Source organism: Anomalospiza imberbis, unplaced genomic scaffold, assembly GCF_031753505.1.
Source record: "Anomalospiza imberbis isolate Cuckoo-Finch-1a 21T00152 unplaced genomic scaffold, ASM3175350v1 scaffold_87, whole genome shotgun sequence".
In the NCBI taxonomy this organism is placed as follows: Eukaryota; Metazoa; Chordata; class Aves; order Passeriformes; family Viduidae; genus Anomalospiza; species Anomalospiza imberbis.
This window is the reverse complement of record NW_027100491.1, coordinates 20285-36370: the sequence shown is the minus strand read 5'-3', so window position 1 is coordinate 36370 and position 16086 is coordinate 20285. Positions and strand designations below refer to the sequence as shown.

The window sequence follows — 16086 nt, the reverse complement described above, 5'->3', positions numbered from 1 at the left end:
CAAAAGACTTGAGCTTTCTGTAAAAGAAAGGAGAGCAGGCATCTGAAGAGTAGTTGCAAGGACCTTAACTTATATTAAAACATAAGGAAATGATGGTGTCAAATTCCCTGGATGGCACCAAACACTGAACCTGGGCCATTGTGGCACTGCATGTAAATCAGTCAACAGGACGGACAGGCAGTGCAAGCTGTGCCAGGGAGCCTGAAGTTTGACAAAACAGTTGCTTTCAACAATCAGGCTGCTTACCTTAAAGAGGAGGGTTTCTCCCCACCAGAATAACCAGTTGTTTAACTGTCAACCTGGTCTTAACTAGAGATTTCTTTCAAAGCTTTTACCTTTGGGCCAGTAATACGTGGTTTAAAAGTTTCTTGTACCTTAATCCTTTTTAATTTGGAGGTGAATATGTAATTTTTTTTTCCCCAAAAGTCCAGCATTTCAGCTGGAGAGTGGTAGCTGTCCCTAAAGAAATAACTTGAGCACAGTTGAGCTGTTTAAGCTTTTTTAGCTTTCCCTGTTGTGGTTTGTTTTGTTTTTTAAAAAATCTTTCTTGCCTGCTTCCTGGAACAGAGAACAGAATTATGGAGCTCTGGACGGCTGGCAAAAATCTACCCAAGTCCAAGGCTGATAGAGTTTGGCAAGATCCCAGCGCTACAGCCTACTTCACAAAGCTTTACCCTCTTCAACAACAGTCTCGTCCCTACAGACTTCAGGCTAGAGATCGTAAGTATCTGTGGGGCTGTTTTCCAGGGAAATTGACTGGTCAGTAGCAGCCATGACTTGGTTTTTATATGGAAGATTTCCATATTGCCCTGTGTGAGAGGAGGCAAGATACTCCAATACTCCATCTGAGCGGGACTAGAGGAACCTGGCTCTGGAGTGGTATTAGCTGGGGCACCCCTCAGTGAAATCAGGTGCAGAGATGTTGGAGCAGAAATTAGTCTGGATTGTGTTGACAAGTTCTCCCTTAATTTTATTTTTGGTCTTTAGCAGTGCGTGTCACATTTTTGGAGCTCTGAGATCAAGAGAAACCTGTGGTCCTTTGCTCCCTAGAGAATGTGGATTTCCCTATGGTTTCCCTGTTCCATCTACACTTGCTTTGTGCCAAACTGCTGTTACTAGTAGAGAGCAGGGTGTGAGGTCTGTCCTCAGACTGCTCGTGGGGAGGCAATTTTCACTCCTCCTGGGGGTCAAGCCAGCTGGGCTGTCCACACAAAGATGTGGGGGGGTGGGCACCCCCACAGCCTGTGATCTCTGTGCCGTTGAAGAGAATCTTTGGGGACCAGCTGCAGAGAAAGGCCGTTTAATCCACGGAGACTGCAAAGGGCAGAAGGAGCTGGGGCTGCTCCCCTGGCAGGGGAAGCAGGGCTGGTGCAGCCAGGAAGGGTTTGCAGGCTGGGCCTGGGTCTGGGTGGGATGTCTGCTGGAAGGGGAGATCTGTGAGGGGCTTGAGGTTTGTTCTTCTTCATGCTGGGTGTGTTGAACTTGTGGAGTTGGATAAAACCTGATATTAAGGACTTGTTTGTGGCTGTGGGTAAAGCATCAGGTCGTGTGGGAGAGTCCAGCCACAGCCTCCTGGGCCAAGCAGGAGGGGTGTGAATTTTCCTCTTGCTGCTATTCCAGCTGTCTGGGGGATAAATGTAACCTCAAAGTGAGGGATTTTTCCAGGACAGCTTTCTCTAACTCCACAATGGAATTCTGCTTTCAGCCTCTGCAGAGAGCAGTGCACCTTGGCTGGGTGGTCGTGGTGTGTAACAGATGGGTTTCACATGCTCGGACCAGGGCCAGACCTGCAGAGCTGTGGCTGTACAGCTGTGCTGGTGCAAGGCCTTTCCTCCCTCCTCGGGGCAGCTTCCAGCTCTCTTGCCCCATCTTGCCCAAGTCTGTGAGAAAACAGATGACAAGAGTTTTTCAGATGAGTGGCCCATGCCCAAAGAGCACATGTTGTCCAGTTTTCTTTCTGCTTCCTGCTTTCCTGCCCTGCTATAAGCATTTAGAGGTGACTTTTCCAAAGCAGAGGGCACTGGGGCACCTCTCTACAGCTGATGATTGGTGGGAAGTGAGGGCTTCAGTCCTTTAGGGGATGTTGAGAAGCACTGATGGCCCCTTGGGAAAGAATAGTTTGGTGCTGTGGTTTTGCACAACTGGTTTTGCAGAGATACTCTTCAGGTTCTCAGCAGTATCCTCCAGCCGTGTGGTATCTGGAGTGGGATTTGAGCGGACCTAGCTTCCTCTGGCCTTGAGCCTTTGTGAGAAGCCAGGAGAGAGAAAGCAGCTTTCCTTGGCCCACACTCCAGAGAAAGACTGGGGAAGGAACAGTCTCCTGAGGATAAGCATCCTTTGGGTTGGGCAAAAGTGGGTTAATTAGGTGAGTCTGTTAAAGGAGGGGAAAATACAGGTTGTATGAGCTCTGCTGTTGCCCGATACTGTATTTTAGGGATTTTAAGCCTTTATGATTTTTATCATCCCCTCTTTAGCCTTTCCTTTTCTTGTATCCCACAAGAGAGCAGGGTGTATTGTTTCTGTCCCGAATGCATATTATGCTTGTCTTACAGCTTTGCAAACCCCACTGCTATGCCATTGAACCCAGAGAAGGAGTGATCCCCGCTAGGGGTGAGGTGCCTGTGACTGTCACAGCAAGCCTGGATGACACAGAGATTTTTGGTAGCGCTATCCAGCTGTCCATTGGGAACAGCCTTCGCACCGCCTGTGGGCTCGTGGCTTTGGGCACTGGCACCACAATTGTCATAGACAAGCCATTTGCTCCAGAGCTCAACCTGGGATACCAATTCAGGTAGGAGATCTCTCCATTCCCACCTCTCCTCCTGTCTCAACAAGGAGCAGGTTTGCTGTAGTCCTTCAGGCAATGTCTCCTTCAGTGTTCAAAGCCCTGACTCCTTCCCTGAAGGCAGAGAGATTCCTTTAGAAACATGTGATGGCCAGTTGATAGTTGTTAGGCATCCTCAAAAGCCACTGACAGGGAAACAAGTAGCTAAATTGCCATTGAATTGTCTTTAGTTCTAATGTCTTGATCATTACTTGATCAAGTGAAGACATAAATGTCTGTCAGCAGGACAGTAAGTAATGATCAAGTGATGATGGCAGGCTCCCCCAGAACAAAAGGTTCCCAAAAGGGTGCCCTGGTGAGGTGGTCCCTCCATGTGGTTGAGGGACCAAGGGAAGATGGCATCACACCCTTCCCTTCCAAAATGGCAAGCAGGGGCCCCGGGAACAAAGAGACAGGAGGGTGACAATCCCTACCGGGAAGGCAGGAGCCCACAGAGCAGTTCCAGAGGCAGATGGAAACTCTCTGTTTGTGCGGGGTCTGCACTGCCACTGTCACTGCTTCCTCATGCTGCTCGTGGGCTCTGCTGCTGCCCTGCTCTGCCCAGGACCTCGCTCGATATTTTGCTGCCAGCAGAGTTTGCAAAGTTCACTTCCAAACAGTTTCTAATTCCAAAATGAAATTTCTACAAATGGCTACCAATGCAAAACCAAGGCTGCTATGAACAAGAGAGGCCCTGCTGCCCTGGTTTCCTCTCCAGGAGCAGGCAGACAATTTTTACCAGCTTGCTGGGATCATCCAGAAACTGCCTCCAAGCCGGCTTTGCGAAATGCCTGCAATCATACCCCCACACACAAGGTCACCAAGTGCAGGATCTCAAAGATTGAGTTGCAGTTTCACAGATTAATACAAAATACAGTAACAGTATGAATCACCCCAGAACAAACATTTTGGAGGAAAACACCAGGTCCTGTTAGCCTCGCCTGGAAAATGCTACATTACCATTATAAACATATTTCCCTTTGCAATAATGACATCAGAAGGGCAGCTCATCAGACACTGTTTCTGGTCCACATTAAGAGCTGGAAATTAAGACAGTCTCCAAGCAATTAACATGTCAGGTTGCTCACTGGGAGCAATCTGATGACCAGGGAAATAGCTATTCCCATATTATTTTCCATCCTGCCTTCTATTCTAGCCTCCTTCCCTGTATTCATCGGTTCAAAGTAACAAACGGGGGCCACCATTTCCATCGGCTCTTTTGGAGCGTGGGATGCTGCAGCCCACCTGAGGAGGAGGGCCAGGGCATCTCAGCCCTCAGTAGCCCTAAAGATGATTCCCAAAGCCCCAAACGTGCCACCCCCGTGTTTGGGCTGGAGCCACTGTCGAAGGACCTGCAGCCAGGCGAGTCTGTGGACATGGTGCTGCGAGGCTTCTCCCGCATCGCGCAGGTGAGGTGCCCACCAGGGGCTGAGCCTGGGGAACCATCAGATCCCCTCCCCTGGGCTTGTTCCACAGTCCCTTGACATTTGCTTGGGGAAATGAGCAGAGGCCTTCAATAAACTGGTTTAAGACCACACGTTTCTGTGGCAGCACCAGTTGCTTTCCTTGCTGGCCACCATCAGACCAGCTAAGACTTTATTGTGATTCCACAGCTACCAAAACCCAGTGCTGATCCCAAAGTAGGGGTGGAAGGAAATATTGACTTTTTGGGGCAAACACTGTTGCATGCTTAGTCAGCAAAGAAGGGCAGAGAAATAAGTTACACTTAGACTAGGAGCCCAAAAAGAAAGAGAATTAAAGAAGTGCCAAGTGTTTTATCTGGGGTAAGCATGGAGTAAAACAAAAGCCATGTGAAGGGAGGGAGTTTCTCACAAGTGTCTTTTGTGGTTATTGGGGTGCAGTGATGCAGACAATTGAGCACAGAATAAATAAGCTGCATCACAGGAAGAAAAGGGGGCAGTGACCGTAACTCTGTGGCAGGAATGAGGCCAGTGGTGGGTGCTGAGCCAATGCAGGGCATTTGCTGGATGCCCTGCCACCACCCACTGGTGACAAGTGATTCTTGCATGCAGGAGGTGCAGGATTATGTGTTGTGTGAAGCTGTCATTGGGACAAGCAGAATGACACAGAAGATAATAGAAACAACCATTACCTGCAAGTTTATTCACCCCTCTATAGAAGCATCAGCCAGACAATTCTCTTTCTATGTGGAGAAGGTAAGTCTCTGGATTGCATCCTGGCATTTAACAGCATGGCTGAGGGGGCTGTGTGCTTGTGTTAAAGCCCCTCTTTACCCTTCCTGATGCACTCTGTAAAGTGAGTGAAGATGCTTTTAGAGATGAGACTGGTATTTGACTTCCCCAAAGTAAAACTGCAGTTACAGCTGCACTGCCAAGGGGGATCGTGGCACTTCCAGAGAAATGCCAGTTTCTCTGCTCACTGTAAAGGGAGGCTTTTGAGGATCCTCCAAAGCACAGTGATGTCTGTACAATGATGCTGTATGGAAGCTGGGAAAAATGGAGATTCCTGTGAATTCCTCAGGCTGACAAGGAAAAACCCATCATCTCCTGTGTCTCTTTGCCTTCTCTGCTGTTGGCATGGATGCTTTATGGTATAGCCATATGATACAGCTCTGTGCATTTCCTAAGCCTCACCTGCTTCAAAGGACCCCCAGACATCCTGCAGCTGCAGTGATGATAACACTGAGGCAGAGCAGGTGCCCTTTAGTCTCTGGATCCCAACTCCAGCATCATCCTTCCCTCTCCTGCAAGTTGTCTGAAAAAGAGAAGACATTTTATCCTTTGGTTTCTGTAGTTTCGGGCCTCTCCTCTGGTTCCCAGGCTTCCACTGAAGTACAGAATCCCCCCTGGAACAGGCATTTCAGATGTAATTAGAAGCTCTTCCGCTGTCTCTGGTTCTACCTGGGTTCTGCTCGATGTCACTCACACAAACTGATTTATGGCATATTATGGCACAGCACCTGTTTGATGTCAGTGCATCCAGAAGTAGTTTCCCAAATCTCTGGTTTCTCTAAAACCGTGCAGGAAGCCCAGCACAATGCATAGACAGGAAGGAAGAGCTTAGGCTTTTATGAGGCTGCTAGAGCCAATAAGGTTGTGAGAAATGACTGTATGCCAGTGAAGACCATCTAGTGCTGTTCTGCCCAATAGAAGGACAAAACTGGAGACAAATGGTCTGGATTCACTTTCTGCTTTAGATCTTGTTCAAGCAGCCACCTCCTCTCAGGGGCCTATTCCCTCATCTGTACGTGGGAGTGTTTCCCTGTCCCCCAGAGGATGCTGTGGTTTCTAAACATGAGAAGCATCTGCTATAAAGAAAAACCTCCTGAAAGGGTAGAAACAAATAGAAAGGGTAAATAGAGGTGTATGCACTTCTGGGGCTGAAAAATGTGAGTTGCAGCAGAAGCAGAAGGAGCTCTATAGCTAGTTGAGGCTGTTTTCCTTCTCTCCTGTTTCTATAGAAACCCAGTGATGTCCTGACGCTGCAGTACCAGCCTTTGGCTTTAAAAAACACCTGCCTGCTGCCACTGGACCTTATGCTGGACTTGGAGCAGCCATTTCTGGTCTGTGATGAGGACCAGAAGCCCCTCCCAGATGGCCAGGTGAGCAGCCCTGGACTCCTGCAGTGGGGTCTGAAGAGGAGGGATGTGGTGTTGCCTTTCTGTTGGGAGCTCCTTGAGTCAAGAAGTTTATTCTGTAGCATCAGCAGTGGGCTGGCCTGAGCTGCATCAGCAGAGCTGCTGAAGGAATCGAAATCTTATCTGAATTGAGAAGATCCATCCCGGCTTTAAGGCACAGGGAGAAGGGAGCAGGCAACTGGGTCTGGGCAAGCCATGCAGTAAAGGTTTCTCCTGGAAAGCATTCCAGCTCTCCAGAAGCCACCCCCTTCTATTGGGGCTGAGCACAGAAATGGCCTGAGGGAATCCTGGACTAGACTGTGGTGCCTGCAGTCAGACCCCTGCTGTAAAGAAATGAACTGAGAAGCACATGGTGGGGTCACTTTGAACATTTACTGGTTTTGCTGTCAGACCTTGGGACATCATCTCACAGGTGAATAATTACTGCTCATCTCCTTGCAGCCTGTGACAGTGGATGTAGGGGAGACCTGTCATCTCTACATCGCATTTGATCCAGCCTATGAACTGGATTTTAAGAGCTGGAAAACAGAGAAGGTTCTGAAGATAGGCATGGTCAGGGGCCATCCTTATGTGGAGCGTATCACCCTTCGGGGAGAAGTCCACTTCCCAAATCTCCAAATCCAGCCCAGCACCCTGGACTTTGGCTGCATTGTGGCTGGCACTGAAGAAGTGCGTTCTCTGGAGATCACCAACTGCAGTCCACTTCCCGTCGAGTACCGCTGGTCATTCCATTCGGACAACCAGGTGAACAAGTTGAGGTATGTGCACCTTTGTCCTCTCCCTGAAGCTCTTCTTGCTGGTGTCCTGTTTGTACTTGGCAAAGAACAAAGCTGTTTGCCTAGGATCTGATAGACTGCTTCCGACTTTTTCTTGTGCAAATAACTCTGACCAGCTGTGGTCAGGCTGGATGCTCAGGGAATAGGTTTTCCACCAATTTGGTGCTGTGTAGCCCCCATAGTGGTTTCCCCTGGGAAGGAAAGTTGGGGTGAAAACTGCTTTCTCAGACCTCTGTGGCCTGAGGCAATGTCCACCTTGATGAAGGGCTCCTAGTCCCAGCTCCCACAGTGCTGCTGGAGGCCCTTCTGGCCCCTCTGCTTTGGGATGGGTCCTCTCTGCAGGAGCTGCTCTCTGCTCCTTGCCTTCCTCCCTTGCATTGTGCTGGAGGATGCCCAGAAAGTCCCAACACCAGGGAAAGAGTTACTTAGTGCCTGGGCTGATGCTGAACATCTTGTTACCTTCCCTTTCCTTCTTTTCTGAGACAACTCCTTTACTGCCAGGATGATTTCCTTCCCAGGGGTCAGCTTTCAGTGATTCTTCACTCCCTTTTTTTGTGACACTTGTTACTCATTTTGACTTTTCCACTCTGCAACATGTCCCTTATGGGTTCTGTACTGCTTGGCAGCAGGATTTGTTCATCACATCATCTCCTATCCCTGCCTCCCAGAGAGTTTCTACTTTAGAGGGAAAAATGTAATTGTCTGGGCACCATGCTCCTGGGAAGTTGCCTCAAACCATTCATTAAAACTAAAGACAGTGGAATAGATGATTAGGGGTCTCTTGGGGGTTATGATGAGAGAGCCCCTCATCCAGAAATGAAACCCAGCCTTAGGTAACAAGCTACAAAGCTAAAGGCAGTGATTCTTTGGGGAGCAGGTCATTACAGGCCCGGAATGCCTGTCTGGGAATGGAGCACCCAGGTCGTGTTTGGCTGTGTGGGGAGCACTTGCAGCTCAGCAGGGTGACAGGCAGGCACGGCTCAACTGTGTCCCTCACGTGGCATTAGAAACACAAGCAGAGTTACCCTGAGCACCTGCTTCAATTTAAAATGGGGAATGTGACCTGAGTCACCTGGAAGTGTTGGAAAATATCAACCAACCCCCCAACACTGTCAGGGAAACATTCCTGATAAATACCTGGTGGAGCTGCAGAGTTTCTGGCGTTGGGCATTGGCGGGGGGCTGTGCTGGTTTGTCAGTGGCTGGGTCTGCCCCTCGGTGTCTCAAATCTCACCTTTTTGCTTTCCTTCTCTGTCTTTCCTCTCCCACTGTGCTTTTTGCATCCCCACAAGGTGTTAATCCCTGTCCTCTGTAGTTCCTCAATGCAAGCAGTTGCAGCTGCATTCACTACTGCTACCTCAGTGTCATCCCTGGGCTGCCTTTAGGATGGACCTGCTCCAGCATGGATTGGGAAGGGCTGGATCAAACCATTTCTCAGTTCAGTGTGCCAGCACCCACCCAGGGCTGCATCCTGAGCAGGAGCTGTTCGTGCAGGTGTCCCTCCCTTCTTCCCACTGCGGTCCCTGTTCATAGTTATGCTGTTTTTCAGATATGAGCTTTACCCACCTAAATTCAAACCCCAACCACCAAAGGAGAAGAGAACCTGTTTGGATTGCCCGGCATCTCGATGGAGACACTTCAAGATTAAAAAGGAGGAGGCAGTCACAGCCCTGAAAGAAGTGCAGGATTTTACTCAATCTTTAGGAGCAGAGGTAGATTTTCTTGTACACCTAGTGCTTGTGTTGCCTCCCCAGCCTGCCACCAACAAGTCACACTCGTGCTGACCTCTCCTTTTGCTGCCCTGCTGTCCTGTGCTCTGAGAGTTGGCCGGGCAGCAGGGCCAGTGGCTGGACAATGAGGTGTGTGAGAGGGAGAAATAGGAGAGTTTTCCTTGGAGAAGCTTGGTCAGATCCTACAGGCCTCCACTGAGTGTGGGATTGTTTTGCCTTGTTTCCTTCACAATGTAAGATGAGGCTTTTATCTGCAGCGTGATGGTAAGACCTCCAGCTTCCTTCCCATAGCAAGCTGTGATGAGTGCTGATCTCCATGTACCCTTTTCCCAACCCAGCCAGACTACCTGTTTCCAAGTCTCTGCTTTCACCCAAGAGCTGGTATTGCACTGGTGGCCCTGAAGCTGTCTTACAAACTGAGACTTTGCAAAGTGGCTGTCTCTTCCTCCTAGCATAGAAAATGGCTTGTTTTTCAGGTGCCACCACAAACTCCTGAAAACCCTCAACTCGCACTAGGCTTGGCGGGATTCAGGAGCTCCGTGGATGTACCTCACACTCCCCTTGAAACAGAGAAGGTAAGAGGGAATCTGTCTCACTTGCCCATTGTCAGTGTGGCAAGCAGGGCTGTAGCTCCCAGTCCCACTGGTGGCCCTCAGCACTGCCCACAGAGGGGCCTCACGTCCCTCCAGGCCCATCACAAAGTGCTGCTGAAGCAACTGGTTCTTGGAAGGGCCGTGCAGGACATGTTGTAGGGCTGCCCAAGGATGCTGTGCAGCACCTGTGGAGGGCATTGCTCCCCCTTGACCTAATCTCATAGGAAATTTTTGCAGAAGCTTTTGCTGAGGCACCTTGAGAAAGCAGCATTTAAATCAGAGAGAGAGGGGAAAAGCCTCAGGAGTCAGATGAGCTGGGCTGGAGTCCTTCCCTGAGCTCCAAGAGCTCTCATTCTGAGTCTTCTCCTTTTCTAAAAGCAGTTAAGAAATGCTTTTTAAAGGGAAGAGAGAATTTCTACTGCCAGGAGACATCCCAGTTCACTGTAATGTAATGTATTAATTAATGCATTGATCTCTGAGTATGGGAGAAGATTTTCCCTATGGTCCCTCCATTGGTCAGTGGCACAGATGCAGGATCAGATTAGGGTGATTGTGGCCATGTTTGTGCAGCGGCTACAGCTGCACTTTGCTCCAAGATGCTCTTCTGCATCCATTTCCATGCTCAACACCTCGATCTCTCCTGTCCTCCTCCAGGCTTTCAGTATTGTGCCAGTGTCAGGTGTGCTGCAGCCAGGAGAGAGCCAGCAGGTCTCCTTCACCTTCTTTGGCCACCTCAACACCATCACCAGCGTGAGAGCGCTGTGCCACGTGGAGGGAGGCCCCACCTATGAGGTGGTGGTGACCGGGGAGGCCTCACGTGTCAGCTACTCCCTGAGCCTCCGGGAGATCAACTGTGGCTCTCAGGTACCACACATGTCCCCTGGCACAGCTCCTTGCCTTGGGACCACGGCCAGCAGTTTCCTGCCCACCTCGGTCCAGGGCTCCCTCCCCTTCCCAGCCCCTTTGTTGGCCCTGGGGCTTGGAAGTCCAACCTTTGAAAGACACATCTGACATCCAAGCTGGTTTACAATGGCCATCTCCAACCCTCTCCAAAATGCTGGGAGTGCCTCTTTTTCAGGGTACCTAACAGTGCCTCCTGGGGCAGGCAGGGTCCCAGTGGGGGTGCTCTGAGGGGTGTGTCCATGAGACATCCCTCTGCTGATCCACACCTAAAGCCTGACCTCCAAGGAGATGCTCTTGTCAAAAGCTCTTGCTTAATCCACACAACAATCAAGGGAAGAAGTTAGGCTTCCAGTCACTATATTTAGAGAGACTGTCCCAGAATAATCCCCAGTTCACTCTTTTCCAGTTGAAAGCCCACAGATATTTCCAGCTGCTGGCCCTGTGTGTGTTGCCCTGTGGGACTCCCTTGTTGCATGTATGTTGCTTGCCAATACTTGCATGCAGGTGCCTTTTCTCCTGGAATGCCTCAGTGCTGTCTCTGTTTCTCCTGGCTCTTGGTGACCCCTCAGAGTGCAGAGGGCCTGTGTCCCCTGGTTCATTTATTGTTGACCCTCACATGGTTGTTACCACACCTCTGTGTGCTGCCAGAGCTCCCTGGTCCTGTGCAGGTGCCCTGTGCCTGGGGGTTCCCCAGGTTCCCAAGTGCCCCCATCTCCTCCCTGCTCCCTGCTCCCTTCTCCCATCATGTGTCTGCTTCCAAGCCCAGGAGAGAGGAAGGAGATTCCCAGCAGCAGGCCTGGGTCTGTAACTTCCCACTCCTGTCTCTTCTCTCCAGATGTTTAATGAAATTGGTCACAGCACAGTCACCCTGGAGAACACTTGCAGGATTGAATTCAACTGGGTGCTAAACCCTAGCACTGCAGACCAGCATCTGCCTGGTGTGTTTCTGGTCAAGCCCACAGCTGTAAGTAGCACAAATGACTGACCCTAGCCCTGTGCCAGGTGGCCCAGGAGTGTTAAAGGGAAGAAAGAGGGGGTGGGGCAGAAAGGGGGAAAAAAGTCAGAGGGGAAAACCACAAACCCAGCCATGAGAGAGACAGGGCTGTAAGCAATTTCTGCTGGGGGCAGAGAAGGTCAAACAAGGGCTCTCCTGATAGACTCCCCCATGGCCGTGACTGGTGGGTGGCTCTGCTGTCACAGGGCAGTCACTGGTGGGAGGCACAAGTGTGTTGGTCACTGGTCTCACTGTAAGGGTTGTAGAGGAGAATTCTATTTGATAGATTTCTCAGATGAAAAGAAGGCACAAATGCAGCAAGTGTTATATCTGAAAACTATTTATTGATAAAGAAAAAGGGTACGGTCCCAACCAGAAGGGGATAGAAAAGAGCAGAGAGAGAAAATGAGAAATGGAAAGAGGGGCAGAGCGTTACTGCTAGAATGCTGGTCCGCTCTGTCGGGTCCTGCTCAGCAGCTGGTGGAGCAAGTGTGCTGCCAGCCGCACCGAGCGTGCGGTGCAGGGGCACCATCCGCAGCGGCAGCGGCGCGGCTGTCCCGCGGGCCGGGCTCCATCCGCCGGCAGCGGCGCGGCTGTCCCGCGGGCCGGGCTCCATCCGCCGGCAACGGGGCCAGCTGTCCCGTGGGCTGCACCGGGGCAGGCGCGATCCGCAGTGGCAGCGCTGCAGCTGTCCTGCGGGCTGTGGCCACCGGGTTCAGCAGCTGCGGCTTGTCATGGTTGGGGCGCGGCGGCTGTTCCCTTGGGGAAGCAGCGGAGCACTGGGTTGCCGAGCGGGAAGCGGCGACAGCAGCATAGACAGACAGGGAAGAAGTGGCTTTGCAGGGAGCTGGATCCTCCAGGTGACACGTGGAGGGAGACTCTAAAACTCAAAGACAAAATGAGTTTTAAAGTAGGTATGCTTTTATTCGGCTGGACCCATGGGGATATCTCCACAAAGACATGCGTACCCCTTGTACACACACATTTTTTTTTATCCCCTAGAATGGTACATATGTATCAAGTTTCACTATAGATCATTTCCTGGCTCCCCTCCCCCTCCACTTCGTATGCTAATCATCTTATCAGTCCTTTGTGCCTACACAGTTGTCTCTGGTGGTCATCTCTGGGGTTGTAGGGGATGAAGTAAAGTTGTCTTCCTCAGGGTTGACTTTCTGACCTTGATGCCCTGCGCATGCTTACTGATCTTTTGGCTGCTGTCCAAGCCAGGAGTCCAGATTTATCTGGTTTCAGGGGCCCAAGGAGCCTCGTTATCTCAGTATCCTTGCATACTGTATCCTATTCTTGATAAACATCCTACCCCTTATCAAGCATCCTTGCATTCTTTCTTGCTGTTTTGCACCTAGTCCTTTCCTTTCTCACGTGACTAAGTATGCAGCAAATATTAGGCAATGTCCATAATGTATGTGCCTGCTCTTAATCAATACCTTCTAATTTCTGTGATTAATATATATATATCCTCTAGTTTCTGACCCCATGTTTCACAGGTGCTCCCAGCCCAACAAAAAACCAAAAATGGCAGGGAAAAACTGGCAATGTTAACTGCTTGTATATGCTAAGATTCCTCCCATAACTCTTAGGAAGACTATTGGTCACACGGGCAAAATTTTTAGAAGATTGGTCACATGGGCAAAATTTTCCTGGGCTTTGGGGTCTGCCTGCCTCCAAGGGGGAGGTCTCTTGCAGCCCCCCAGACACGGAGCCTGCCTGCATTGTCTCCCAGCAATCTCCTTTACATGTCTACAGCCCCTATAGTAATTTTTCACCCCATGTCAGAAAGTGTTTTTATAATGTATGTTGTGGCATAACTAAAAATTTAATTGGTTGCTCACAGTCACTCTGGGGACCCCGACGGCTGAGATCTCAGGCTGTGCTGGCACTGGAGCATTTCTGAGGGTCACCTTACCCCGCCTGTGTGATCACATATCCCTTACGTAGGTGAAACACGGACAAAAAATCACAACCCCACAATTCCTATAAAGATTTGTAGGGACGGTGTGTATATTACAGCGCTGGACGCATGTGGGGATCGTTCCCCTTCAAAGGACATGCATGCCCTTGAGAACTCCTGATCCCTTTTTATTCTTCTTCACTAGTTTACATGTGCATAGAATTTCATAATAGGTTCATGCATATTCATTCTGCTGATTTTGCGTTACAGCTAGTTACATATGTAGCTAGTTTTTTATCAGAAAGTACAGAAAGAACTCCTGGGTCACTCTGCCCTGTCTGTTTCAAGGTTCCAGGAGCTTCTCTTATCTCTTCAGCTTAGAAATTCGCATTCTTTCTCTTCAGCTGGGGCAGTTTAACTAGTGCTGCAGAGTTACCAGACTAAACAGCATATTGTACTTATGCTAGCAAGCTCAAAGCAACACATTTCACCTAAATCCAAATGGATTTCTACCCTGTTAAATTTTCACTCTGTTTCATTGGCTTGCTGGTCCCTGCCTCCTCCAGCTTTGTTGCTGTGCAGCGGCTTTGTGGGGCAGTGAGGGGGCCAGGGAGCAGCAGGGCTGGAAGAGCAGGGAGAAAAATTAGCAGCATCCCACTGCAGTCCAAGCTTCTCAGTCCTGCCTGGATGTCTTAGAGCTGAAGCAGCACTCCTGCCTTCGTCCCTCCTTGCAGTGGGAAGAGGAAGCTAATTGGCTTTCCCATTTCTTCATGCCTGTCTCCTACAAGGGACGAGAGGAGCTGCTGGCCCTTCTTAGTGCGGGGACTTCCCTTCCCCAGTGGCAGCAGAAGAGCCTTTTTATGATGAGGCGGGCTCTTGCTGGCAGAGGGCAAAGCCAGAGCAGCAGAGCTGTGCTCACATCAGGCTGTGCTGGGGCACCAGCCTTACGAGCCCTGGGGACGACACACGGCACCCTGGGGTCAGAGGCTCGACTTTTTGGGCACAAGGAAGGTGGAAGGTGACACAGTGCTGGTCTCAACCCTGCAGCACTGCATCGCCTTCTCCACAGCACTGGGCCAAGGAGTGGGCTGAATCCCAAAAGTTTAATATCCAGGGTTCAGCTTAGCTGGGGAGAAGGCTCTTCAGCATAGGTGTGTAATCCAGCACGAGGGGGAGGTAAGAATGAGGGACAGGTCTTCTGTATGGGTTGCAGAGAGCTTTAGTCTCAGGAGGGTCCAGGGACAGAAGACAAAATCTCAAGCTGTGCAGGAGCTTATATATGGGGGAGGTTCAAGGGGAGGGTACAGACCTTCAACCAATTGGGGGAAAGCTGGGGAGAAACACAAGATGGGGTTTACAACCTTCTAACCAATAGGGAGAACTGGGGGGAGGGGAACAGATCCAACAAACCACTGGGGCTTCGAAGGATACAGAAATGACAGGGAAGTCTCTGGAAAAAGGGATAGGCATGAGGAGGGATTAACAGGTGTGGGGAGGAGGAACGTTGAACATTCTGGGAAAAGAAGCTGGTTCGGGATAAGATGGACAGGGGAGGTGGAAGGATACAGCTTAAGGATAAACCAGCTGTATAGGGGGGGAAACAGAACAAACCATTTGGAATAATAATATATACTAAAACATACTGCAATAAGAAGGCATGAGAAACAAAGGCCACTCTTCAGTTAAAATTTAAAGAAAATGTAATAAGAGACAATAGGGGACAAAGTCAACAAAGCAGAAGTAACAGTGCTTGCTGCCTCGCTTGGGTGCTTAGCCACAGCCAGAGGCACACACCAGTCAACACAGCAAGACCCCTTATATACCCTGGGTATTGCATCAGCCTAATACATATTTATAAATGCTTATACATATTGAAATATTTTAACATAGTTCCTCCTCTGTCCCAGCTTTTTGGAGCATGTGCAGTTGTCCTAGTGATGGTCATTTGTTACTCTTCGACACATTCAACAGGTTTCCATTCCTTCATTGGTTAAATGTTAATATTACAAGAACTCTTCACCAACATTGGTATCACAACACAATGTTCTCATTAAAAGAACTCTAAACTTTAGCAAAACTTCTTTTACAAAAGTCAACGTTATAGAACATATAGTATTTAACAATTGTGAAAGCCAATACTGCAATATATTTATCACGAAGGCGATGTGGTCCGATGGCTTCTTCTAGATGAGAACCTGTCTGTCCCCTGAGCCATCCCCCATCAAACACTGATGCATTGCCTCCCTCTTCTCCTGTCCCTGCAGGGCTCCATTGCACCTGGCGAGAAACAAGTGCTGAAATTCTCTTACATGCCGGGATTACCAGGAGCCTTCAGCAGGACTTACCAGCTTAAAGTGGGTGACCTGGACCTGGAAAATATCCTCCTGAAAGGAGAAGCATCCTGTCCCATGATCACTGTGAACCTGCCCTGGAACGCCAAAGGTGGGCACTGCCTGTCTGCCCCCAGGAAGGGCCCCTCTGGTTTTGTTCCCTATCATATGCCCATAGGGCAGTTCATGCTCACCTCCACCAAGCCTGGAGGGTTGCGGGACTCCCAGACCAAGTCAAGCCCCCTGGTTGCTTCATGAGTCTTGAGCAGAGGATCCCATGTGGGCTTTGTCCCAGGAACCATCCTGCAGAGCTTGTCAGCACATCTGGCAGGGTCCTGAAGGATGATGGCTAGAGTGAAAGGCTTGGGAAAGCTCTAAGAGAGGCTGGCAGGGCTTCAGGCAGGGTTGG

The 16086-nt window shown here is 50.0% G+C and overlaps 1 protein-coding gene across 1 annotated transcript in view; it reads left to right on the top strand.

The window, feature by feature from the left end:
• LOC137467924 (hydrocephalus-inducing protein homolog) overlaps positions 1-16086 on the top strand; it is a 62259-nt gene that overhangs the window by 25952 nt on the left and 20221 nt on the right. Inside the window, exons 16-26 of the mRNA XM_068179334.1 lie at positions 568-720; positions 2553-2791; positions 3981-4233; positions 4858-5001; positions 6267-6407; positions 6885-7201; positions 8768-8930; positions 9425-9523; positions 10196-10405; positions 11280-11408; positions 15612-15789. Coding sequence (XP_068035435.1) covers positions 568-720; positions 2553-2791; positions 3981-4233; positions 4858-5001; positions 6267-6407; positions 6885-7201; positions 8768-8930; positions 9425-9523; positions 10196-10405; positions 11280-11408; positions 15612-15789 — 2026 coding nt within the window. The remainder of the gene's footprint in view (positions 1-567; positions 721-2552; positions 2792-3980; positions 4234-4857; positions 5002-6266; positions 6408-6884; positions 7202-8767; positions 8931-9424; positions 9524-10195; positions 10406-11279; positions 11409-15611; positions 15790-16086) is intronic.